The sequence below is a fragment of the Brachyistius frenatus genome, unplaced genomic scaffold (genome assembly GCF_029030835.1).
Source record: "Brachyistius frenatus isolate BFR_SWC_R1_liver_20210118 unplaced genomic scaffold, ASM2903083v1 Contig_98, whole genome shotgun sequence".
Lineage (NCBI taxonomy): Eukaryota > Metazoa > Chordata > Actinopteri > Embiotocidae > Brachyistius > Brachyistius frenatus.
In genome coordinates this window covers 786,341-812,604 of record NW_027210697.1, presented here as the reverse complement: position 1 = coordinate 812,604, position 26,264 = coordinate 786,341, and the positions used below count along the sequence as shown (strand labels likewise).

Genomic DNA, 26,264 nt, shown 5'->3' with positions numbered 1-26,264 from the left:
TTTCTCCAGCTTTGCCTTGCACACATTGAAGTGAAGGTTGCATTTAGGTTCCTCTGATTACTGTAAAATAAGGTTTTCAGGAGTTTCCAGAAATGTTTATAAAAACTCTCTAAAACTTGCCTCCAATCACTCTGCGAGCTCGATCTTACACCGAGCGAGAAGCGACACCAATCGCAACACAAGAGTCTTTGCTAGTTTCAGACCAAAGACTGGATATAAAAGTGGACGTAGCTTCCGGGTCGGAAAAATGAAGCCGATGCTGAAGTGCGTTAAGCTGCAATACCACCGAGTGCCACTAGAGGTCGGCTCCAAAAAGCTTCTCGTGAAATCAGAGCTCTGTATATTTTTTTCAAGAAAAATATGGTCACTTCTGGCTCCAAACCGCTCTGAACTAGCAAGATGGCGACGGCCAAAATTCGAATTTGAGGCCTCATCAGGGCAATCACGCAAAAAAAATAATAAAACGATCAAACGTGAAAGATTATTATTATTATTGTGCACATCAACATGCTGAATCTGTGCAGCGGTACATCTCAGTACATTCTTTCTTTACTATTTGCTAAATCCACCATTATAATAGCAATCTGTCTTTTAAAGAGAAAGGAAGATTATCTGTCATTCAACTAGTAAAAGTGGATTTGCACACTTCCTAAATCAGGAGTCTCCAACCCCGTAGATCGCGATCTACCAGTATTACACAACCCGTTTCTAAGTAGATCGTGAAAGGTTTGAACATAAAGTTGATAAACCAAAGTCTATTGGTAAATCACATTCCCTCCCTCTGTAGTTCAGAGGGAGGGAATGTGCAGGGAAATGATGTAATAAAGTGATATGTAACTCATTATTGCTTTGTTTTCTGACAGATGTCACTATGCGAGCTTCATTATTTGAAAAACACACAGATATGCATACAGAAGAAAACACGCACATGCTGTTGAATTTAAGCTGTTGTGTTGAGCTTCAATTCCTTTTTGTTCACATAGTAGAAGCTTATTCGGCGGGTTTGGGTGGAGCTCAGCTATGTGAATAAATGTTACTAAACACGAGGATATCATCGGCCACTTTCATTTTGTCAAAGTAGCTCTCAGAAGAAAGACCCCTGCCCTAAATGCATTTTGCTTTATGCCTTGTGCTTAGAGTTCTTTGTCTTTTTGTCTACACCATGCTATCCATCTAACCACACACACAAAAATCCAAACAGGCTTATCTTATGAGCATTGAGACCCTTGACACTTTCCACCATAACAAGGCAACTACACAGCGCCAAAAATGCATAAACAGTTTATTGTGTACCCACCTTAACACACTCAAACACAGACACAATTTAAGAATCTAATAACAGATGCGATTTATGCCACACAGTGTTGGTGCCGCTGTGCTTTTCAGTCATCCATATGTTTTGGCAAAAGGAAATAGCAACCGAAAGCTTTTTATCACTTCGGTCCAGCTTCTTTTCTGACTGCCTAAATCAATACTTTATATTTTATGCACACTGCACCAAACGAAGCCGGGCTCATCACAATTAAAGTGACGCTACAGCAGGCAGGAGGTTAAATCCAAATGAGGAGTTCACATCCTTACACTTTGATGCTTGTATGTTCGGAAGGCAAATAATGAAACTCTCCGCTGCGTCCATTTTACAACCTGCGGTGCAGTAATGCAGCTGACCACATTTCATAAAGGAGGATTTCCTATCTACGAGCCGGAGCTGATTTTCTACTCAGATTGCTCACAAAATTAGTAATTAGTCCAACCTGGACATCTGTTCGATGGCCACCAAAATCATACAGCTCCTTCGAGCTCTGCTATGAGAACACAACCTTACAGTCTCCAAGCATCAATAGGCACAGAGGGCATTGCACCATGCATATGTGTGTGTGTGTGTGTGTGTGTGTGTGTGTGTGTGTGTGTGTGTGTGTGTGTGTGTGTGTGTGTGTGTGTGTGTGTGTGTGTGTGTGTGTGTGTGTGTGTGTGTGTGTGTGTGTATATGAAACCCATTCTCACTCACATTGTTATCTGCCCTATTCTGGTGACTTAGATACTTTGAGACAAAGAATGAATATTTCATTGGCTGGTTATGGGGGCAATAGTGGAGAGACTGCTTCCTATTGGAATTCTGCAGTGTCACCACAGCAAATGGAATTCTGTGTGAGTGGAGGAGATTGGCCAAATCAGCTCATCTCAGAGTCTTGGAAAGAAAGGGCTGATAGAGAAGGGGGGGGGAAGGGGGGGGGTGTTAGAGCGAAGAAGACAGAGGAGGATGCAGTCACACTGGAGAAAGGGAAGAAGAGTGCATGAGTGTAGCAAGGAGAGTAAGCAAGGGGGTGCAAGAGGAGGGGTAAAGTGGAAAAAGAGAGAGGAAGGGGGAGACCAACAGGGTGAAAGAGATAGCTCTCTTACAGTTTCCAATTAAATGTCTCATTTACTCCCTAATTCCTCTTATTCGGAGCAGCATTTGTTCAGATTTGCAGCGGCTGGACCGTAATTTCGGCGCGGTAATGGAGAAGCGACGCCTCTGCCGCTGCATTTGCTGCTGTTTAGGGATGATAATGGGCATCATTTCTGAGATAATTTCTCTAAATAAAAATGCCTCCCTAGATTAATGTTTGGGAGAGTGATATAATAGATTGCTATTTACAATTTTAATTTCTAGGTGTTTGGCTCACAGCGATAACGATGCAGAGGAGGTACAGGGCTCGCGGGCCGATTCGCAGCTGATTTGATTGCAAGTGCACGTGTGCGTGAGGCAGAGCGCGTGCGTATTCAGTCACCTTACTGAGCAAGCGATCGCTGACGCTACGGGCGAGCAGTTGAGTCTCCGCAATCTGGTCGGCGACTCGTTTCTGTTCATTCAGCTTCTCAGCCAGCATCTCCAGCTCGGTCAGAGCGAGCTGCAGGGGCAGACGGTCCACGTGGCCCTTCGGTGTGTTCTTAAGCATGTCCTAAAAAGGTCACAAGGAAAGTTTTAGGTGAAGGTGCTGCAAGTTAAAAAAAAAAAAATATATATATATATATATACACCCCTCTCTGTTTATGATTTAGTAGTAAAAATACAGTTTTCACCTTAAAATGTTCAAAACTGAGTCAAATGCTCTTTTGGAATTTGGGTGTATGAGTGCCAGAGTTTCCTGAGGATTTAGGTAACTGTGAACATCACACTGCCTCTCCAGTGGTTATGTAAACTCCACAGAGCTCTAAAGCGATAAAAACAAATTTTTAAAAAACTCCAACTGATCAAAGTCTGTTGGACTGCATGTTGTGTGCCTTGCATATCTATCATCTATAACCCAGTGAAAAGCTCGCTGTTGTCTTGATATGCATCTCAGATGTTCTGCGTCGCCTTCAGCTCCACTTCCCTGTAATGTATGATTTAATGCATACACTTCCTCTTTGGAGTGCTGAGTTTAGGTGGGAAGAAAATGCCTGATTCACATTCATAACTTATCTTTTGAATTCATGGATAATCAATGCTTACTGAGGGATGAAATGAGCTTTTGCAGATCCAGCAAGTCAAGCTCAAATCCAAATCTTAGCTCAAAATAGAAAGTGGAAGTCAGGCTATATAGCCAGCAATATGAAAAACTGATGTGGCCAGCTCCTTTTCAAGCTTTGGCTAACCACAGGGTGAAAGTATGTGATGTGCGACTTCTTGTACTTCGGATAAGTAAATATCCATAATCGATTCTGTGGCCCAGCAGCTTTGCATCTTTATAAGTGCGTGTGCTGCTGAATCTTTAATTTGACTCCAGTTTCTCCTATTGAAAGTGTTTAAGCTGGTAAAGACTTACAGGGATTGATTAAATTAAAACAAATTAAAGGACCAACTGTGTATAGACGACATTTTATACCTGCAGGAGCAATATGAACTGAGGGAAGCGCTGAATGGGCTTCACCATCAGGCCGTACAGAGTGATCCGGTCAACACTAGACGCCTGCTTTTTCTGCAATCAAAGGAGAGAAAACAAAATGCAGTTAGAAAACTATTCTTGTACAAAAAGGCCATCAAGAGTAAACTATTAATCCTACTTGAAAAGGAGCTTGTCAGAATTCTCTATTGACCATGAGGGCATGTGAGTGGGTGAATGACATATGGAAATCATGGTCTGTTAGTCATGAGAGTATAAAAGAGACTTTTTTTGTTGTTTATTTGCTATGTCTAATGTGTTACTGTGGGCGCACGTCAGGAAGAGAAATCATATCAGTGCAGTGTTAAGTCTGAGCCATGACACCATGAGTTTGAAAAGGCAAATCATGAGATGTATTTAACACATAGTGAAGTATAAAAAGTTGGAGAAGATCAATTGAGAGAAACTAAACTTGAAAAATTAGAAAAAATGCTTGTTGCTGAAACTTGGGAGCTCTGATATCATCTGCTAAGTAGACGAGCTGACACAAAAACCCGATTTTAACATACTTAAGAAACGTTGTCATTTTAAACGATGTAAAGAACTGTTCGTAATGTAAAATGAATTGGGTTAATATCTATATAATGATGAAAGACTATATATTCTGTTCGTTGAAATATTACGATCCTTAAATTTTCTTTCTTCTTAGCCCTTAACATTGCAGTTTAATAAATTCATAAATATCAAAGTTTTTCTCATGTTTCCAGCCGAGTGAAATAAATGATGAATTCCTCCACCTTTAAGTGGACCTGCAGTCACTATCTCATTTATCATCACATACAGTACTGCACATCATCAAACTATATCAATAAATGTAACACTAATTAAAAGGCACAGTATTTGGTACAAAATTGTGGTATCTGATTTTTCAATATTGAATTGTCGCTAAAATATCAATCATATTAAAAGGTGATTTCTGTTTAATAAAAACTGCATTAAGTCTTCTCACAGAGTACGATTATGGATGTATGTATATGGATCATGTACAGTCAAGAAATGAATGAATGTAGGTTTCAGATCGTAACTCTGGTTCTATAAATGTGACATTCTGTCATTGTACTTGTTCGATATAAGGAGTAGTGTGACCTGCCTAAATCAACAACCTGTAGAGAGGCAGGATGCAAATGTTACAGGGCTCCACTTTTCTGGATTATTTCATGTTATTGCAGGTGGTGTCCGACAGTCTGTCTTAGGTCACGGAAGCTCTAATTGAAAAGGTAAAAGGACTGCACTTACAGATGTGGAGCAATTATTTTGGTAACCTTCCACAAAAAAAAGAAAAGAAAAAGAAAATACAATTTTCTCTGAATTAATTTGAATATGATAAAAGTGGTGGTGGATCTGACTCGATCTGATTGGAAACCCGACGATACTACCAAGTTTAATGGCAGTCTATGGAGCCAGAAGCTTTTTTGAGCCGATCTCTAGTTGCTCTCGGTGGTATTGCAGTTAAAGACTTGCGCATCTGCCTCGTTTTTCAGACCCGGAAGCTACGTCTACTTCCAAAAATACAGTCTATGGTCATTACACTGTTGGAAGACCCATGACCAGTGACTGAGACAGAGCTTTCTGACACCCGGCAGTATGTTTCGCTCCAGAATGCCTTGATCGTTGTAATATTTCTTTATGTCCAGCACAGATTTAAGGCACCCCATGCACGACGGATCAAAGCAGCCCTGAAACAGAACTGAATCTCTGTCATGTCTCACAGTATGGTCCAAGACCACTGTTTCTGTTTTTGGATTACCAAAGAATTTACCCTGTTTTACTTCTGTGTGTAGCAGCCCATGATGTTACACTGTAAGTGGGCCTTAGCAGGAAACCGTCTGGCTACAACAGAGCAAACACCAACCTATATGTGTTGTACACAATCACTCGACAAGAACACCAGAGGTCAATGATCAGCGGCCAGACTGCTATTAACTCACAGGTGAAAGTAGGAAACCAGGGATCTCAAAACATTTGATCTGCTTGCTCCAATGTTCAGCGACTGGACAGTTTCATACCTTTTCACATGTAACCTCGTAAAGCAAAGGATCACACCTGAGTGGACTCCATAAAGTTCGAGGAGCCCAGTGTACAACCTTTTCCACCACACGACTGGGCCACGATGTCACCAGAGATGGGCTCTTTCTCGCTTCGTGCACAAAAACGGTTGGAGTGGTGTCAGGCAGAGACAGCGGTGGGTAAAAGGTGTTTTAAGAGAACCTCTCTAGCTCCCTTTTGGAAGGCAGTCATGTACAGTGAAACGTGTCAAACACCGGTAGCATCGAAAACCATAACACCGTCTTAGATGATTTGAGCGGCCGCAGTCGCCCAACCCGAGGACATGATCTGAATTTTCTCAGCTGATAGAAAGGTCCTGTCTTGTAATAATCACTGATGGGAAACACCAACGGTGGCGAAGTAAGACTGCTGCTTCCCCACCAACCACAAGTGACCGGGGAACGACAGGCTGTCAATATTTCTTCATGAAGGAAGTGAGTAATTAAGTCTTATGTAAACAGGCAAGGGAGATATTGACAGGCTCCAGTAAGACTGTTTGAATGATGGGTTAGGAAACATTGAGAAAAGTTCAAAGCAGAGGTCTTCGGAGCTCCACTCGGCTCCTCGTATTTAGAACCTGAGTCAGGCTGGGTCCAAAATAGCCTGGCTCCGCCCAGCTGAGTGCTCAAGCCTAAGTCTTTATTAAAAGAAGGTGGAGTAGATTCATGGGTCACTGTTTACAGTATATTTACATAGGCATGTTAGCGACTCACTATAAATGCAATAGACATGGATCTAGTTGTGTTATATTAAACATTTAGGAAAATTCTACATTGTTCTCCAAGATGCATCTTTCGTTAATGTCATATACCTCACTGAGTAGAATTGCATTTGTTGCCAGGCAACCTCGACAGCAAAGCAAGAAAGCGATGGCATTTACCGGTATCAACTGTCTCCTGTGGAAATTTTGGGATAAAAAACACTCGATACCTACTTTTGATATTTAAAACAAAAGCGGGAAATGGGCAAGGATGGATATATATCATTGGACCTGTCAAGTGGACACTTCCCTCCACAGCAGATGTGAACTATTCGGCCCTCGACATCTCCAGCAGGTTCAATAATAAATCCTGCCATCCAAGCAACAGCCGCCTACACAACAGCTTGAACTACTGAATAGGGTAAAGCTTTACTGCATTGTATGTAAATATAAGACTTCTAAAAAACACTATTTGCTTCATAAATAATAACCAAAAGAAACACAATGACCCAGAGGTTTTATGTATTGTCTAATTTGATATTTTTTAAGTTCCTTACATGGTTGGTTCTACAGTTGTAAATAATCTTTTTAAAATGATATTAAAATCTTTCACCTGATCTTTGCTAAACTCACCTTAATGGTTCTGTGCAAAAGCAGCTTTAAATTATAATGTTGGCGTCCCGTGAAATGAATAAGCCCATCTATAATTTCCTTTCATGCGTATGGTCATGTACGTGCATGCAGTGGCTGCACAATATCTTGAAAGGAACATAATAAAGGTTGTCATTGATTCAGATTATTTATTATTTGGTTTGTCGCGCATGACCACTGAGAGCTGCAACAAGCAGCAGGAGAGACGGAGGAACCTTTCAACAGATGGAACGGGATGCACGTTATCTGCAGTTACATGCAAGGCTGTCAGCGGTGTGATCTGCGTCTGTAAATCAGCATTACAGCTCAATGATCTGGGTTGCACTCATGCCCGAAAGCTGGGCCGCACAGGGAATTTGTTCAACTCAGCACATTTAAATCATTTCATGGCACCCTCCATGCACCCCTGGCACTTTTTTTTTTTTTTTCCTCTTCGTGATGCCTAATTAATGTCGGCAACGTTAAGTAAACAGCGAAACACATCTCGATCGTCTGGTCGTGGGAAGTGGTCCGTTTTTCACTTTCCTTTCTACATACAGAATAAACAGATGTGTTTACACGTTTTCTGGTTATTATTTGAGGTCTTATATACTGTATACACACAGAAAAACACACATACACATATTAGTGTGTAGAGAAGTATACAAATGCATAAAAGTTATTGTCAGATTTTGAGAATAGTGATGTGATTTTAACATGAAAACAGGACATATTATCAAACTGGACAACCATGGAAAATTCCAGGATTTTAAGGAGCCCATTTTAGACACTACTTGAACGGCATCGAGGTAAATCACAATTTTGTGCAAGTAATGACCTTTTTATTCGCTGAACCTTTTGTCTGTCTCCTTGGAAACCTGAGAATTATTTATTACATGGATCCTTCAACATCTGCTGAACACCAAAGGAAAAAAAGCAAACAGGAGCTACAACACAAATGGATTACTTTAATAAATAAAAGTTAAAATAAAAATAACAACAACAACATACAAATGCTATGTTGTGTCCACGTTGAGCTCACCTTTAAGAATTCCAGAAAAGCTGGTTTGGACATGCACGCCTTTTTGATGAGAGCCATGGCATTGGTGAAGTTGTTCACATATTCGCTGTATACATCCAACACCATGGACTTAGAAAACTGTGGAAAGCAGAAGACAAAAACAAATAAACAAATTTGTGGCAGCAGCCCCACAATGAGGCGGTCGAGTACTCTGCCATGTTTTGTTTTTACAATGGCATTCACACTCATGTAATTTCCTCTTGACATTTTGAAATTTCTATCTAACCATCCGATTTGCGGGCACCCTGTTGGTAATTTCAATGCAAAGAGAGGCTAGAAAATAGATGTTTAAGTATAGTGCTTAAAAAATGGTTTGTTTACCATTCCAGTTACTGCGAAACACCCTTCACGAGCCATTTAAGAAGTTGGGCAAAGAGGAATGAGGTGGCAGAGTTTGTGTGTGTGTGTGTGTGTGTGTGTGTGTGTGTGTGTGTGTGTGTGTGTGTGTGTGTGTGTGTGTGTGTGTGTGTGTGTGTGTGTGTGTGTGTGTGTGTGTGTGTGTGTGTGTGTGTGTGTGTGTGTGTGTGAGACTGAGTGGGAGGGGGGGAGTTATGGGAGGGGAAGGGGGGGGGTGTCTGTCGTGCGGTAAACATTTATTCTCTCTCCTCAATTAAACCCACACTAGGCAGCTGATAGTGGCAGTTTGAGGGGAGCTGGGGAATTGGTCTTTGCTCGCACCCTCCCTCAGGACCCTGCCTCTCACATATCACTACAAGCCCTGCAGGTACACATACATTACCACATGAAAAAAAGAGTCTGCTCAATGAGGAGTACACAGTCCCGCTACTTTCCCCTTTCCAGTGTGGCCTCATTTGGTGGTAGGTCTTAGGGATATCAATGGAGCAGCTCTATAATGGCCAGCGGAGGATGGAGTCAAACCAGCCGCTCTAACAGGAGAATAATGAGCGGACCTTATGGATGAGCACAGTGCAGAAACTCACAAAAGAAACCTGAGCACTGAGCACCCCCCCCCCTTCCTTTTGAGGAAGAAACAAACAAACAATGCATTCAAACACACACACACACTCACATCTTGGTCGATATATATATACTAATATAGGCATATATATATAAAGGCAGACAATAAGCCTCCAGGTCCATTTCTATTTCACATACATCCCATGAACATGTACAGGCAAACTAACCGAGGCCACAAATAAGTCTCCAATTTTCTCGCTGCTGTCCCACTCGGCCACACGTGACGCCAGCGCGATCTGAAACATCGAGTGGCACTGTGTGATCTCCCGGACTCGGTAAAATATGGGCCGAATCTTCCGGGGACTCAGGATGCGTGGTTCAGCTTCCATCAGCGGTCTGTGGTACTCCTGGTGACAGAGAGATTGGGCTTTTAATTGTTGTTGATGTGTACAGCATGTGTTTGTGTGGGTGGGTGGGTGCTTAAGATGAGTCACAAATCCACATTCTTTAAGCATCTCTTTCTTTTTTAGACGCATAAATCAACAACAGAGGGCTAAGTGAGAAAAATCCCGTGAATCGGAAGAACGTGGGGAAAATGTAGTCGTTGTTCCTGGAAAGACAGCCACAAGTAGGATTCTGTAAAACAGCGTATCGAAAAATGATTTAAAAAAAATGGCAAAAAGCAGCTCCCAGCGGAGTCCGAGATGTGAAAGTAACATGGTGAAAAGGGGGCATTGATTGATTCTTCAGTGTGCACTCATGGATATATGATTATAGCACAGAAATTAATTGACAGGCTCTTTGTGGATGGCGAGCCAGCAGACATGACGTCTTTGAAACTGAACATGCTGAAGTGTAGATAATATTATGTAGGAACCAAAACATGTAAGATGAAAACAGTATTTAGCATCTATCTGCGCCGCAGTGTTGGCAATTTTTGTTAATGTTTTCCAAGTGTTATCTCTGTGAAGCCAATACTGCAAATTAATCACTGACATGAGGAACATCCGCAACATGAACAACTGAGGAATTTGTTCTATAGTAATGATTAGTTACAACCCTCACTATCTAATTGTGCTTTGTGGCCTTTCAGTTCTTGTGTTTATATGTCTGAATGAATTGAATTTACTACTTGGCTGGACCGTCTGAGTTTAAAGAGAGATTTCAAAAAGAACTAAACCCCCTCCAAAGTATCACAAGTAATAATGTCACCCGACAAACCACCCTCGCATCTTGAGAGTGAACGATTTTGCAGCGCATAAACCAGCCATTGATCGCTGTTGATTCCATTTTAGTAGGTGCTCCTCTTATATTTTTTTTTATTTGTGATGAGGAGATAACAAGTCTCCTTTTCCCCTCTGAAAAGAGAGATTAAAGAGGAGAGGTTGCGATGCTTCCTGCGCTAGCCTGACAGTCTGTCTCTCTCTCTCTCTCTCTCTCTCTCTCTCTCTCTCTCTCTCTCTCTCTCAGCATCAGCGTGATGCCACAAAAACGAGGACGGCTGTTTCATCAGGATTATTTATGCTGAGACACCTCGATAATTTGATGGATATCACCACTTCTCTTTTTCGGTGTAATTCATAATGGCTCAAAATTGTGACGACATTGCCTGTGGCAGAAGAGGACAACGTGACGAAAGCGGCTCACCTGCAGGATCCTCCTGAGAGACTCCAGGTAGCTGCGCTCGCTCTGAATGACGGAGCTGAGGATATGGCGTCTGACAACCTGTGCAGACAACAGACCAGTCAAGGAAATCTAGCGCTAAGAGGACATGATTGTGCTGCAGTATGTGGTGGGCTTTCAGTTAAGCACGGCGCTGGTTGACGGATTGCACAATAATCGTGTGTTTGTTGCAGGAAGGAAAAAAAGACTCAAAGAGGAGCACGTCTGTTTGAACGAGGCCTCAATCGGAGGGCTGAATTGTTGGATTTCCTTTGGCATGTAAGCGGCTGTTCTAGCTGGTATAAAACAAACTGCGTCTCCAAACAGGACAAAGAGTTTAGAGATTATAGATATGTAAAGAAAAATACTTTTAACAGCCTAAAGCTTTATCCCAAGGCTACTGGGGAAGGAATATGTTCACATAAAAGAGCGCATTCAGTGCAGTGCATATGCAGGCTGCACTATCAGAAGAAATAAAGAGAAATATTTGCACGATGTGTCAGGCTCACCTGGTGGCTGGTCAGCCCTTCTGGCATCGGGCTCAGTTGTGGGGGAGGATGCTTCATTTCGGACACAGCAACATCCAGGTATCCTGCATCATCCTCCTCTTCTGCAGAAAGGAAAAGGGAGAAAGACACAGACTGGTAAAAGAGTGTTCGTCTGTGTGTGTGTGTGTGTGTGTGTGTGTGTGTGTGCGTGTGCGTGTGCGTGTGTGCGTGTGTGTGTGTGTGTGTGTGTGTGTCAAAAAAAAAAATGAGACAAGGAGCACAACAGAAAGGCAGCCTTCAGATTTCACTGCAGCTGGAGACACACTGCGACACACTAAGTTTTATTACCTCTACAATACGAACAGACTTTTGTACTCTCGGAAGTAAATTAAAAAAAAAAAAGAAAAGAAAGAAAGAACAGTGAAAGAGAGAGAGAGAGAGAGAGAGAAAAAAGAGGCTGCAGCAGAGGCCTTTGGAAAAAAAAAAAACAATACTGTATCTCTGTATAAAAGAGCCACAAAGAAGTGTGTCTGCAATTCTTTTTTTTTTTTTTTTTTAAACACGATGCGACACATTCTCATCTCAACATTGGCACGAATACGTTCGACAGTTTAAAAAAAAACTTAAAGACAGCTTCCACCGTTCCAATTAAAGACTTTGGAATGATAACAGAGGATTGGTGGAGAAGAAATATAATGCTGCGCAGATTTCCCTCGATCAATACCTAAAAATAGCAGCGCTGGCCTCTTTACCTCTTTGTGATGGCGCTGAGATTTGTTCGAGACGTGGGTTTGGTGTCTTTGGTTTTATGGGGCTGCTCCATTCTCCATTAATGGATGCTAATCTCCCTCTATTGTTAAGATGGGGGGGTGGGTGGGATAGGGTGGGGTTCCTATAACACAACCTATATGATAAGTAATGAGGGGTTGCTTCATCTTTTTCCTTTCTCAAGCATCAAAACCTTTACTCGACCGTGTGGTCTGAAAACTGAGAGAGTTGATCTGTTTTATTTATTACAGTTATAATCAGTGAGATCTCCTTCTTTCACAGTGCTTTCATTTCTCTCTGAAGGGATTTGTATGAAGAAAAAGGCTTTCTACTCTATCTGCCTGGAACACTACTTTTGGCTGGGTGAGCTTTATATACAAGCAACTGCCTATAATTCAAAGTGTCAACTGTAAGGAGTAACAAAATCCAAACTTCATAACCAATACCCATTACTAAAAATGGGAAAACTTTCATCCGTAAAAAGCCAGCTGACCAAGATTTATAAACTTTTCAGCCTTTCCCGCATTACCCAATTGATCTTTTCTCTGCAGGAAGGAAACTTTTCGCATGACGGCTATTTTGGTCCTCTCGAGCCCATCCTTCGTGCCGCTTCTTGCCGCCTTCATGAGCTGCTGAACCTGGTTGGAAGGAGCAGACAGAAACAACAAAGGAGCATTAGAGTAGGAGGAAAGTGTCATGCTGAGGCGACTTGATAACCTACGGTTCTCCTCGGGAGAGAGATGGAGGGAGAGTGGCTCTCAGTTAGGCACATCGTGAATCTCACACCATCTGCGCCTCCCCGTGGGTCGCTGTACAGCCTCTAATCAGAGAGTCTATGAGCGTATCATGACGAGATCATGGCAGCGAGCGAGTCCCACATCAGAGTAGCGGAGCCGCGTTGCTCAGCGTGGGAGAATTCGGCTGACCACAAACTCCCCCCTGAGCATCACGGCGGCCCTGCAACCAGACTCCACGGACCCAGAATATACCCACAGTGGTAGTATTTTTAAACGACGCTACTTCTGGAAAGTAGGTCATTAATTGGGGGCAAGTTACACTGGTGTTTATGGAAGTAAATACGCAGAATATTACTTAATAATTCATGTGTACCATTAATGTGTCTTGGTATTAAACCGGGCAGTAAAAAAAAAAAGAAAAGAAGAGAAAGACCAATACAGCAGCCCGAGAGTCTCAAAGCAAAGTCACAGTCCGAAGGAAAGTTAGGAAGGATGGAGCAGAGAGTCATTTAAGACTTTGTGTTAGCAGAGCATACAAAACAGCACATTTCAGCTCTGGGTGATCATCAATCCTGTGGGCAAACATGTAGCAGAGGGGATTAAAGCTCTGCGAGGAAACAGTGTGATGGAGCTGCTGCTGCTGGAGATATACCTTGATGTCATAGTTGTGCTTTCCAGACAGCCTCATGGCCAGTTCACGTTTGGTCCTGGCACACCGTTCCCTCAGCCGACACACTTCAGGGGAGAGCTACAGGTGATGGACGGGGATGGGCGGGGCGTGGGTGCAGGATGTGTTTTAGCCACAAGAGGCGAAAGGAGGAGGAGGAGGAGGAGGAGGAGGAAGGTTGGTAGGGGGAAAAGGAAAATAGAAATGGAGGCAAAGTGATCAAGGCAAAAAAAGAAGCAAACGCACCACTGGGAAATAATCACAAGCACAGAGAGTGAAAGCTCGGAGAACTGCTTCGGTCAAAAGGGGTTGTCTGCTGTATGAGACTGATGGCCACTGATTTATAGAGGACTGGAAGGGGAGTGAGGGGGGTGGGTGTCGGGGTGGGGGTGTGGGGGGGGGGGGGACTGTTGGCAAAAAAATAAGCAAACCCTGTAGCAGCTCTTTCAGGTTTCTCAAACAAACAAGAGGAGAACTTCAGGTACACTCAGTGAAAAGTTAATTGGGCGAAGCTAATTAAAAGCTATGTGTTTTTGATGGTCGAAAAAGCAATGCTGGGCTATATTAGTCCGCTGTTGTTGTTGTTGTTGTTTTTTCAATAATTATTACACCTCTGAACAGCTGAATCCTTCCTTTTTTGCTCAGCGGCCTGGGACGAGCATAACAAGAGAAATGTGGGGAGATTTCCACACCACACCCTCCTGTAATTACCTGGGCAAAAAAACCAGGAAGCGTTTTGTTCCCTTCTCAAGGCACCGATTTAACTCTTGGATTACAGTGGAGCAACGGAAAACACCTTCAATATGTTAAAATATGTAAAGGTAGGTGTAAAACTATACATTAATAATGATTCAAATCAGCAAAATACTCGTGTGACTGCAGATTGTCCTCATCCACGCGGCGGTGGATGCACGTTTAAGGCTGGTGGAGCAGAGGGGGAAACGCAGCACAGTGTGAATGAGCACACAGTGCCATCATGTGGAAGAGAGACGCTCCGGAGCGCAGCTCTGATTATCAGCATCCTTGGCAGGAAAAGAGGCGAGGAGATCTGAGGCTTTTCGGACAGAAATGGCTGGTGTTTACTTTCATCCCACAATGAAAGTATAAAGCTAGACAGCCCGTTATATATTTTTCATGATCTTTACAGTTTCCTTCTCGTTCTCTACATTAATAAAGACGACTGCACGAGAGGAGCAGCGGATGAAATATTCTCCTTGATTATTTTTAAGTGCTGGAAACCCGACCAAAACAACCTGGTTGAGCTTATCGCGATGCCATTTAAAACATGCAGAGAAGACAGTGTATGTGAAATAAGTGTATATCACGTATGCAGTCACACACCTTGCTGCGTGTTGGCAGCTTGGCCTCGTTATCCGATTGCTCGTCGTAGCTCTCGAACTCACTGGAACTCCAGCCGTTGTCTGCCTGCTTTGGACCGCTTTCTCTCTGTACATCTTCATAGATCATATCTGTTATACAAAAAAAAAAAAAAACAGGTAACACACCCAGATTCATGATTGGGCAAACATCCTGAACAAATATGATTCTGCAGCTACTAACCTTCATCGGGAGAGAGGGGCTCCTCACTGGGAACGTCATCATAGATCACTTCTGTTTCAGCTTCAGGCGCACACGAAGCTGGCAAAGAAAACCCGTTCCATCAAAGTAAACAAACACTGTTTTGATGCAGAATAATACAATGTTCTATCCTTTATTTCCCTTTCAGTTAAATAGTTGCACTTCTTGTTGTTGGATAATTCTTTCATGTTCCTTCAAAAACAACACACACACAGCTTTACATTGCCTGAATCTTTCTGGGTAAGCAGAAAAAAGATTAAAAAAAAAAGATGGTGGATCTTTCAGCCTCTGGTATTTGAATATTTACATACTTATTGTATCATTTGCATTTATAGGTTTTCTCCTCGGGGAGATCTGGCATACCTGGCGTACATGTTGCCATAATGGCTTTGCTTGTGTGACAAAGCATGATTGTATCCAGCTTGTTTGAGCTATTGACCCGTTCTATCTCCACGCTTGGCAGGATTTGTCATTAACTGCTTTGAGAGTGTTTCAGCCTAATTTAGCTCAGTGAGCTTTATTGATTTGGTTTTAAACTGTGATTTGTCTGAAACACTTTCTCCTAAACCCCAAACAGCAACAATCACTGTTTTCAATTAATCTGACTGAAGATGTGCATTCTGCCATGGATTATTCCAAATAACCTTGGACACGAGCCAGCAGATGGACAAAAATCAATTTATTTATTTATTTTTTTTTTTTAAAGAGGATTATCTTAGCACAAAAGTTCTTTCACTCACTTTCCTACACTTGAGCATTCAGAAAGGATTCACAATAGAGAAGAAAACGACTGGATTTGGGGCTATCAGACAGACTATCGGCATATCTACAAAGTGACTGGGCCTCTTGGGAACATGGCTGCTTACTTCAAACGTGGCAAACCCTCAGTTCCCTGCTCAGATTTCTTACTTTTGTTTAACTTTTCTTTACAGCAATACAATGACACTCCAGTAAACTCATTCATAGGTCGCAGTGAGACTGCAGGCAAAAAAAAATAAGACACTGTTATTGTTAATATGTGCTTACTGTTGCAGATAGGAAAGAAAAAAAACACACAGTAAGGCGCTTTCAAATTAATGTCAGATAATCACTGCAGTATGTGCCACAACCCAACCTGACAGTACACAGCTGCTTTTACAAACAGGAAAGCCCCCATTGTTCATAATGAAGCATATAAAGCACATTTGGTCAAACGGAAACAAAGTGAGTCTAATAAACAGTTATTCCCGCCACAGCAGGTTTATACATATGTATGCAAAGTATTTCCAGGAGTCTGATGTTTGCAGACTGAAATTAAAAAGCAGCAAGTGTAAAAACATAAATGCAGAAGTGTAATAGATTCCTCATTAGGATCAGCACGAGGGCAGTCATTTATCTTGTTTTAAGTTGCCTTGCATTTTCCACTCCCTGTTAATAACACTAGATATCAGTAAGAAAGAAGGGGTTCATATACTTTTATTATTCGATCAGCTTAACCACACCGTGTGCATTCTTAATTAGAGCCGAGGCCTGTGTGTGTGTGTGCGTGTGTGTGTGTGTGTGTGTGTGTGTGTGTGTGTGTGTGTGTGTGTGTGTGTGTGTGTGTGTGTGTGTGTGTGTGTGTGTGTGTGTGTGTGTGTGTGTGTGTGTGTGTGTGTGTGTGTGTGTGAATACATCAACAGAGTAGGGACATAAGAAATGTCGTGCAGTACTGCAGGGCTCCTTTACATCTCGCATTTCTGAACCACCTTCAAATAACAACGGCACTGCTGACCGAGTCGAAATCCAAAAGCAATTTTCCCTCATGGAAATGGTTCTCTATTGATCCTCATCCTGAATTAATTGGATTCATGTCATGTCTGTGTAGAAATCAAATCACAGCAGAGACCGTCTGTGTGTGAGAGCGAGTGTGGGTGTGTGTGTATTGTGTCGGTATATATTTGAATGGAGCAGTAGTAGGTGTGTGTCTTTATGTGTGTCTGGCCTTTCACCAGAGAAATCAATGAGCCATAAGATGACCGTAGATTTGTAATATGGTGTTGTTGCCACCTTTGATCAAGGTCAAGGGAAGCAATGTGTAGTACTAACAAAATACTGGCGCACAGTTTATACTGCCGGTGACATTATGGTGAGGTCCACAGCTCTGCGCAGCTTTGGAGGTCCAATTGCTTTTCTATCGGATTTGTCCGCAATGTGAACACTATAATACGCAGGTGGAATGAGTTTGAATCCCAGAGCAAGCTTAGATTGAATCTTTTTGCTCTGAAATTGAAGCCCTTGATCTACACTATAAGGTGCATCAGTTCACTGTCAATAGAAGTTAGTTTTCTACCTTCAGAGATGTCCCTCGAGCTGCCGCTTTCCGTGATGCTTTCTTTGCCTCGGTGTCCCGAATCAGCCGACGGTGCCGCGGGAAGACCCCGAAGCTCCTCACCCACATGTGGAGCTGCAGTGCTGGGCTCGGCTGCTGCTGCTGAGGCCCTGGAAGGTACCCAAACATTATCACAGTTAAACTAACAACCGAGTGCTGGTTGTCTCATTACAAGTTAATTTCGGTGAGAGGAAAGGGAGGCAGAGAGGCTGGAGGTCACAAATAGTTCTTTGCCATCCAAGCATACAGACGCACACTCCCTAAAGTCTAACAGAACACATACTGCCGGCTATTGTCACATTATTAGGATGTTTTTTGAAGCAACTTCATGTTAAAAGTAGGAACACTAGTTTTTTCCCACATGGGCGAACATCTTGTGTTTCCTGTTCCTTTTGTGTTGTCTGTTTATTTGATAGGAAAGAGAGATATCTTAAAAAACCAAATAAACAGATTTTAAGGAAATTTGTCAGAAAGTGAGGACACGGGCCGGTGAAGAAGTAAGTCGTTTTTGGTGTCAATTTGCAACGTGGATCGAGAAAGACGGTGTTTCCACTGCACAAAATGAATGAAAATCATCGGACGATGTATCCCACAATTCTCTACCTCAGTTTGTATTTCAATGCCGTCGTGAACAGATTTAACATTTTTCTTTCAAAATTGTATCACCAATAACAAACTTAGAGGATTGTTAAGCTGTGTTGGAGGTGTGGGCTTTCTTTATTTATTGCTCTGTTGTTGTCTATGTGGGCTTCACAGGCCCTGTGGTTATGAAACTTCTCCAATCGCAAAAAGCCTGAAGTCAAACTGAAAACAGTAACAAAAAAAAAGAAAAAAAAAAAAATCAGAATTACAGAATTCAGTCCACAAAGCCACATGTGAAGAAGAAAGAAACAAGATCATACCAAATGTTTGTTGCTTGTGTTAGTTAATGTGTTCGTGAGCACTGGCAAATCATTATCTGACATGCCTGCGGCTTACTATAATCACCAGCAGCTTTTTGAATGAAAACATGTCCTGAACCAGCTATTAAAAACAGATTCTACCATTACAGGGGAAAGACTTTTTGACACAGCTATCACAATGCTTGTATTGATGCTGCCAGTGAGGGATAGGACCTCCCCCACATGACTGATCACAGCTGATGACAGCATCCAGCGTGTAGGAGAGCTCCATCTACACTAATTAAATCTGTCCCTCTGCTAAACACCTCAGCAACACTTGCAATGCTAGCAGCGGCACCAGCAGCAGCCACTCAGACTGATGGGCGACTTGTAGACAAACAAGACACGCCAGGAAAATAATGTGCACAAAATGCTGTGATTTGAGGCTGTTAGGGAGGAGACCTGTCAGACTGTTGCTGTACTTTCAAATGTCAATGGAAGAAAACTATCTGGATTCAACAATCTTGTAAGACCGCATCGGGCACAATAACAGGTGAACCATGTAGGTCACTTTATGTGTGAGGAAGAAAAGAAAGCACAAGGTTGTTTGTAGCACCTGCTTTATACGGATATGAATAAGTGATACGATTCACGACATGAGAATGAAGTCAAATGTGTCAGTCACAAACAGCGGCTTTAGAATACTTTTTTTTCCAGATAAACATATCAGAAAACGCAAACTAAGTTTAATCTGGTAACTTGGCAGTGTCCTCCTATTGCTCCCATCTTTAGTCTTCACTGTGATTACAGTCTGGGGAATCTGCTCGAAGGGCGGACCAATCAGCAACCAGTAGGGGTGTGGCTAAGTGTGATGATGTTTAAGTCACGTGTTTGTTTCTAAATGTAGTTCTACATGCTCGATGAAGCAACGTAGAAGTGGAATGTGAAAGTGTGGAATGATGGAGGCCCAAAGAGAGAGAATATTACAAGCACATATAATAACATATGAACATAGTCTGGTTGTGTTTGTGCCACGTTCTCCCTCTAAATAGATGCCCTGCCAACATGCCGTATCAGACCTACTGATAGCAACCATTTGGTTTTTGCAGAGGTGTCAAGCTGCGAACGACTGCAAGGTATTACTCCGATGCATTCTCTATGACGCGGGATCATTCATCTCAATCTGAAGGACAAAAATGATCTCCACCCACATGAAAACGAAAAAAAGAGCTGCTTGTCAACTCATTTCCAACGATAAACTGATCCCTTGTCGTTAAAACTGCTTGCGTGGAAAAGAGCGGCGCCAGAACAATAGCGATGCACAGCTCCGTCGGCCTGCCCGTATGCATTCGTGTCAGGTGTGAGTGATTGGAGCATTGTGGCTATCGATTCAGGCATATCTTTGCACACCCCTTCACAACTTATCTGTGCCTATAAGCCCCAGTGAGTCATACAGCTCAAGGAGAGAAACAGGAATCATTTTTCAATGCAAAAGACATAGCCCGGGGCAGAGCACAGCCTAAAGTGGAAGCTGCTTGAATGCAAATCTCGCACTTCCATCTGTTTCCATTGCCTTCAGCGACTGCACCCGGGCAGTGCTGCATGCAGAGCTCTGCTCGTTTTGGCCCCTGATCTCTCCTGGGCATCGCTGTTCTTCATAACTGCATGAGCATTGTGCTGACCGCACTGATGGAGCTTTGTTTGTCCTCAGGTCATGTCTCCTCCACAAACTGATGCCCACTCCTCACAGATAACCATTCCCATGATGCACCAGGGTGGTGCTGCTTTCGCTGTTCTGTACATGACAGACTCCAATTAGACAGCAACCGAAGTGTCTGGTTCACAGCTCCGCCACGTTATTTGTGTACAACTTTGCTTGTAATGCTTGTAGGCTACCGTTTTTGTTTTCTCCTTTTGCTTTCACTGCACACCTAAGTGAGGCAAGTACAACGAGGTGAGAGGCCATCAAACAAAGTGGCTGTGAAAAATAAATTTATTTCCTGAGCTACACTGGATCAGTTTCTTCGCAAAGGCAAAAGTGTGAAGTTCTGCAAGGCTGCAAAAAGGGCAAAAAGGTGAACGCAAAAACAAAAAACTTATAGGGGGGAAAAAAAGCTGTAAAAAACTAAGTAAAGTAATACTGTATAAGGTCAGAGCTCTGGGTACATAAAACAGACGCATACGTGTCTCGTTGTCATGGTATCTTTTGTGTTATTCTCTTTATTGCGGAGGTCCGGTTCAATTCGTTTAATGAAAACTATCTGTCAAGGGATAAAGAGTGATGCCAGAAGAAAATGCTGGTGTCAAACACTCACGGGAGAGAAATGCTGCCCTGAGCCTCGCTGCTGTAATGGGCTGCTGTGCTGTCATTGCAGTGTTAAGAAAAGCCCATATTTCCGCAATAACAATCACAAAGTAATTTTGGCAATTTTATTCTAAAAGTGCTGACAGATGTGCTTGGATGTGCTGACAGTCTTAACACCTTGATCGTGGAAAGTGCTATTGATAGCTCTTCTTTTGAAAGGAACACTATTGACTAAACCAACGTGGAAATGTGCGCTCAGCAGAAATCCCCCTGCATGAGAAATTGCCAAGACCTCGCTGGGACTTTATCGCAGACACACACACATGCACACACAGCAGAAACAGACACACACATAAAGCCACTCTCACACCTGTGCACGAAATACAGGCCCCTCATTTCAGCACAGGAAAGCCCACAGGAATCCAGTGTTTCTGAGCACACTTCCTGGAAGCACAGGTGTGTGTGTGTGTGTGTGTGTGTGTGTGTGTGTGTGTGTGTGTGTGTGTGTGTGTGTGTGTGTGTGTGTGTGTGTGTGTGTGTGTGTGTGTGTGTGTGTGTGTGTGTGGGGGTGGGGAGGTAATGGGGGGGCAGGGTCACCCAAATTGGGGCCCCTGCATGGCATCATCATGCAGGACATAAAGATACATAATGATCTGAACCAGTGTGTTTTTAGACTATTTTTTTGCTTTGGTTTGATTAAACGAAACAAACAAGAAAATGGAAAATGAATTGGTTTCAATCTACTCGGCTAGAAACTATATTTCAGTTTTTATTTCACTTTGTTTAATATTGATGTGATTCAAATTGCTTGGGGGGGTCTAAAAAAAAAAAAAAAAAAAAAAAAAAAAAAAGGATTGCTGCCTTTCAAATGCAGAGTCTGAGCTCAAGCTCACCGCGAGCTAAAATGTCCGTTGGAAAGATTGTCTGTGTGTCGATCAGCTCCCGGGCTGCTGTTCGGTAGGTGACTTTCACCGCTGACCTCCCCGTGGAGTCGGGGAGGCAGAAAGACAGTTGCCTTGGAGGAATCAATAAACTATCACGTTATCATTTACTGTGCCGAGGCCTCGAAGCCAAATGCCTTTTTGATTGAACGAAAGATGATGTCTGACAGCATCAGCACGGAGGTCATTTCACTTATACACCTACTCAGCCAGAAATGTATACTGTGACTATACAGTTCATTTCACATTACCAACACTGAAGACGTGAGATGGATTTGAATATTTCTATAGAGGGATGTCGAAACTCTCATCCCTGAACTCTACAAGTATTATGGGTCGTTTCCCTTATATCACAGCAGAACAGAATCGAATTTACTGCAAGTGGTAAACAAACATGCTTTCATTTTAAAGGTTCTGCGAAGACCTTGAACACCCACGCAGCTTTTTTCTGCTATTCTGGCTGATTACACCACTTCTTAGGTGGGAGGAATTATATAAAATAATAACAGGGACATACTGTAAGTGTAATCAATAAACTTGAACTTAAACACGTCTTCTTTTGCATAGTTAATGCGTGCTCACTGGAATGAATTTCTATAGAAATATAATTTATTTTCTTGCTATGAAAAGTAAAAATGTCAGCTGTAATCCGAAATATGTAACCTACCCTGAGTTGAAGGCATGCGTAACGATTTGATGCCATGTAAATAAAATAAAATAAAATTAGTAGAAAACTTAATGAAAGCTTTGAGCATCACAAATAACATTCGATTCACCTGCATTGTACTGGGGCGGAAAACAAAAATATTAAAAGCAGTTAACTCAATTCTTCAGCAGAGAAAACCCGTAGTATCTACACAAATATCCCAAAGGTTCATGTGTAACCCTCGGGGTGACCTTTTCAATTAAATTCACCCCACGGATACAGCCTGGTGGACCGAAATGCACAATGCAAGGCGGGTTGGTTCAGGCAAGGTGCAAACACAAGCAGGACAACAGGCATGGAGCAGAAACATGGGGGGCTGACTCTTTGTCAGCAAAGTGACAAAGAGTGGAGGAGTAAAGGAAGTGTGTACATAAACACAGGAGGCTAATGACGAAGTGTGAAAACGTGAGCAGGGAGGTGGGAACGATCAGGTGAAGCAACAAGCTGAGAGGGAGGGCCGGTTGGAGCGGATGGACTGAAGAGGCAAGAGGCATAGTAGAGGAAAACTAAAACCAGAGTGAATAATGAAGAGCAGAACACCACAACCATGACACTTACTGAATTATGAAACATAAACGGGGAGGGATTAGGGCCTTCAAGTAAAAGTCGAATAGTTCCCAGCAAGTATCAGATGGCGTTTTTACTTAAAATGCTCATTCCTATTCTAGTCATCATGAGTTTCCTATGGTTTCCACCTCCAACTGTATCAGCAGCATTACTGTATACTTGACAGTACCGCTCGTCAGTCTGTCGGTGTGACGTACCATCTGGCATCGAAATGTCATACGAATAGATGTAGCATGACATCACAGGGTTTGGATGGAGTGTAAGCATGACATTATCTCCGGCATAATGACACAGCGCTGATGTGGTCTTGTGTTGATTTACGCTTTCCACCACCTTTCAGTGATTTTCACCCATGCTGTGATAAGAATCAGAGAAAACTTACCGGCTGGGTGACTCAGTAACTGGAACATCTGCCAAAATGAGGAAAACAGAGAAAACATGAGACAAGCTGTTCCAAAGCAAAGGAAGAAAATTAATTAAAGAAAAACATGTTTATTTGTTCTCTCACACTTTTTGTATACAGTAGAACTTTTAAAAAAAAACATCACTGTCAAAAAATGGATATGCACTTGCTTGAGGGCACCTTTGTGTTGAGGCAGTAAAAACAACCGGTGATGAAGTATTACCGAGTCGAGATAATTACAGAATATGTGGAAAATAGTCAAGCATACCATTGATTTTGCCTGGTTGTAATATATTCTACCAGCAAAGGTACGTACAACAGAGGCGTTGTTAAACAAAGGCAATGATCGATTTTCTTCGGATCTCATCATGTAAAGTCATGTCATCTGGTGAGGGAGGGGATCTGAATCTCAGCTGCGCTCAGCCCCCGATTACATAACAGACCTCCGCTACGCACTAGTATCAACGCCCAGAATTCCCCTATGTATTATCACAGCCCACTTAACGGATTACCACACATAGACTTGGTAAAAAAAAAATAAAAAAAAAGGCCTTTTAATTAAGACCTAATCGCTTCACTTTGTCCAACAGAACTTCCTCAAGACCTAAATCTCCCTCTTTATCTGGCTGTGTAATTACCACTGCTTGTTGGCCAACATTAGCCAGGTAGTAAATATATCACACTTATATCTCCATAATTTCATCCAATTAAGAGGAAAGTTAACTCTGCTCCCTAATGCCTGTCCGCCTCAGGCAACAATAAATCCTGTTAGGCAGAGATTAAAACAACATACAGCTGGCTGAAGTCACTCAAAGGGTGTGTGGCTACAGAAAGACTGATCATTGAGTAAGGACATTTATATAAGAGTTTATTCAAGACAAGTTATTGTACAGAGGGTAAGTGGGTAGTGGTTCATTGTTATGCCTAGAAGCAGTTTGATGACTGTACATGTCGAGAGGAGAGTAGATGGGTTTTGGTTACAGTACAGCAACTCTAATTATCTTTACACGTGTTCAATCAACTGTGTAAGCTCACACCCAACAATAGTGGTGCAAAATATCACAATAGCCGACAGCAATTTCCACCAGAGTGGTTAATAAAGTTGTAATTTATTTCTACTTTAATGTTACCATTTATTTGCAATAGTCTGTTGTAGCCAAGAGAAGTGGAGCTGTTTTTTTGATTAGTTTAACCCCAAGCACCCACACAGATGTTTTCACTTACTGCGCTGATAAAACCTTCCATTTTCGTGTTCGCCGTTCATGTGGACTCTCCCTCGTATACGGTAAATACGACCCCATTTGAAAGCAGCATTTATACTATTTATACTTGTACTTCACGATATTTTACATGTATTTACCAACTTAACCACCATTTATTTGGTATATCATATGAAGCTTTTAACCCAAAACATTTTTATCAGCAAATTAAATACAATGCATTGCTAATATGATTCAAACAGGATGTAATATTTCCAGGGTTAGTTTTCATGAGTAAGGGTGATCCAATATAACAAACACAAGCCTCTTATCAAGGCCATATATAATGAATAGTGTTGCACCGATGCTGGACAGTGATGCAACGTTAAGGGAAGCCAGCTAGTGTTAACCACTTCCATGAGAAATGTGGCGTAACACTGAAATTAATAATCCATTATCCACTGCAAGAGCAATCACTGTCACTGAGGCTAAGAGATAAGCTAGCAAGCTGTTGAATGTCTGCAGTATAACCACCTTGCGTTTGGTAGCGGCTTGTAAACTCGTTTTCTACTTTTAGCGAGACACCATTAGCCACCAGCCCGATAGTAAAAAAATAAACCTCATTGGTCAGCTGAGTGTCGCATGACTGACTAATGCAGTTAGATGATTGGTCAGCTGAATGTTTGACTTCCTGTATCCGTTATAAATGAAAACCAAACATTGTTCAGTTCAACAGCACCATAAATTACAGTCTCCAAAATAATCATTAAAATATATCAACACCTCTCTCAATCAGATTGAATAATATCTAACCATTACAATCCTTATGAAGGAGGGATTTATAGCTTAGCTGATATTTTATGCCTCATCTGTCAATTTTACTAATTGTTATGGCTTTTTTTTTTTTTTTTTTTTTAGATCAATTATATAGATGGTGTGGCATTGTTGGATTATTTTAAAGGCTTTACAGAGTTAAGCCTGCAGCAAATAGCAATAGTTTACAAAATATATTATATTATATTATATTATGATTACCTGTAGCAGGGACTGAAGCCACATCCTTGGGGACAATGTCCTCCTGTCCAGCAGGAGGTGATGTTTTCAGAGGTTGTGTGCCGTCTGTGACCGGTGATGATAAACTGCCCGATGTCTCACTGTCCTCTTTTTTTGGCGGCTGGACAGGTGTGGCAGAGTCCAAGCTGATCCCTTTACCGTCTTCCTGAAGTCTCTCCTCGTCTGTGCTGTCGTCAAACACGAACTCTTCCCCTTTCTCCTCCTCCTCCTCCTCTGCGTCCTCTTTCGGGGGTTGCTGAGACATCATGGTAGACATAATTGCTGAAAAACAATCACAATTCAAGTGTAAACAGTTTCGTTCTGAAAAGATTCTTCGACATATTTGACTTTAAAAAATGACTGATACCATGTAATCAAGGAAAAGATTTGGGCATTGATAAAGATGAGGTTACTTAAGGCTTTGAATGACAGATTTATACAACTTAATCTTCTATATTAGACAGTCTGAGTTATGAGGTAAAGATTAGATTTCATCTTTTTTCGAAGGTTTGCAACCCTTTTAAAATGACTCCATCACAAAACAAAAACACAAAAAAGATTGTCGTCAACCAGTCTTACTCTGCATCAGATAAGAAGCTGCACTTCAAATAGACCGATGTGTAAACATGAAATGTGTTGTGTTAACCTCCACCCTCAGTTAATGGGGATTATTTGGATA

The 26,264-nt window shown here is 42.0% G+C and overlaps 1 protein-coding gene across 3 annotated transcripts in view; it reads right to left on the bottom strand.

Moving 5' to 3' along the window:
- The window catches only part of arhgef10la (Rho guanine nucleotide exchange factor (GEF) 10-like a), a 103,338-nt gene that overhangs the window by 67,049 nt on the left and 10,025 nt on the right, over positions 1 to 26,264 (bottom strand). For 2 of the 3 annotated variants that reach the window (XM_069711285.1, XM_069711286.1), the window contains exons 2-14: positions 25,568 to 25,867; positions 23,313 to 23,340; positions 17,492 to 17,640; positions 15,163 to 15,240; positions 14,944 to 15,071; positions 13,588 to 13,683; positions 12,728 to 12,836; positions 11,452 to 11,552; positions 10,928 to 11,005; positions 9,508 to 9,687; positions 8,324 to 8,440; positions 3,849 to 3,941; positions 2,772 to 2,942 (exon numbers count right to left, since the gene is read on the bottom strand). In XM_069711285.1, coding sequence (XP_069567386.1) covers positions 2,772 to 2,942; positions 3,849 to 3,941; positions 8,324 to 8,440; positions 9,508 to 9,687; positions 10,928 to 11,005; positions 11,452 to 11,552; positions 12,728 to 12,836; positions 13,588 to 13,683; positions 14,944 to 15,071; positions 15,163 to 15,240; positions 17,492 to 17,640; positions 23,313 to 23,340; positions 25,568 to 25,862 — 1,623 coding nt within the window. In that variant the 5' untranslated portion in view covers positions 25,863 to 25,867. The remainder of the gene's footprint in view (positions 1 to 2,771; positions 2,943 to 3,848; positions 3,942 to 8,323; positions 8,441 to 9,507; positions 9,688 to 10,927; positions 11,006 to 11,451; positions 11,553 to 12,727; positions 12,837 to 13,587; positions 13,684 to 14,943; positions 15,072 to 15,162; positions 15,241 to 17,491; positions 17,641 to 23,312; positions 23,341 to 25,567; positions 25,868 to 26,264) is intronic. The other variant, XM_069711287.1, reaches the window with a different exon arrangement.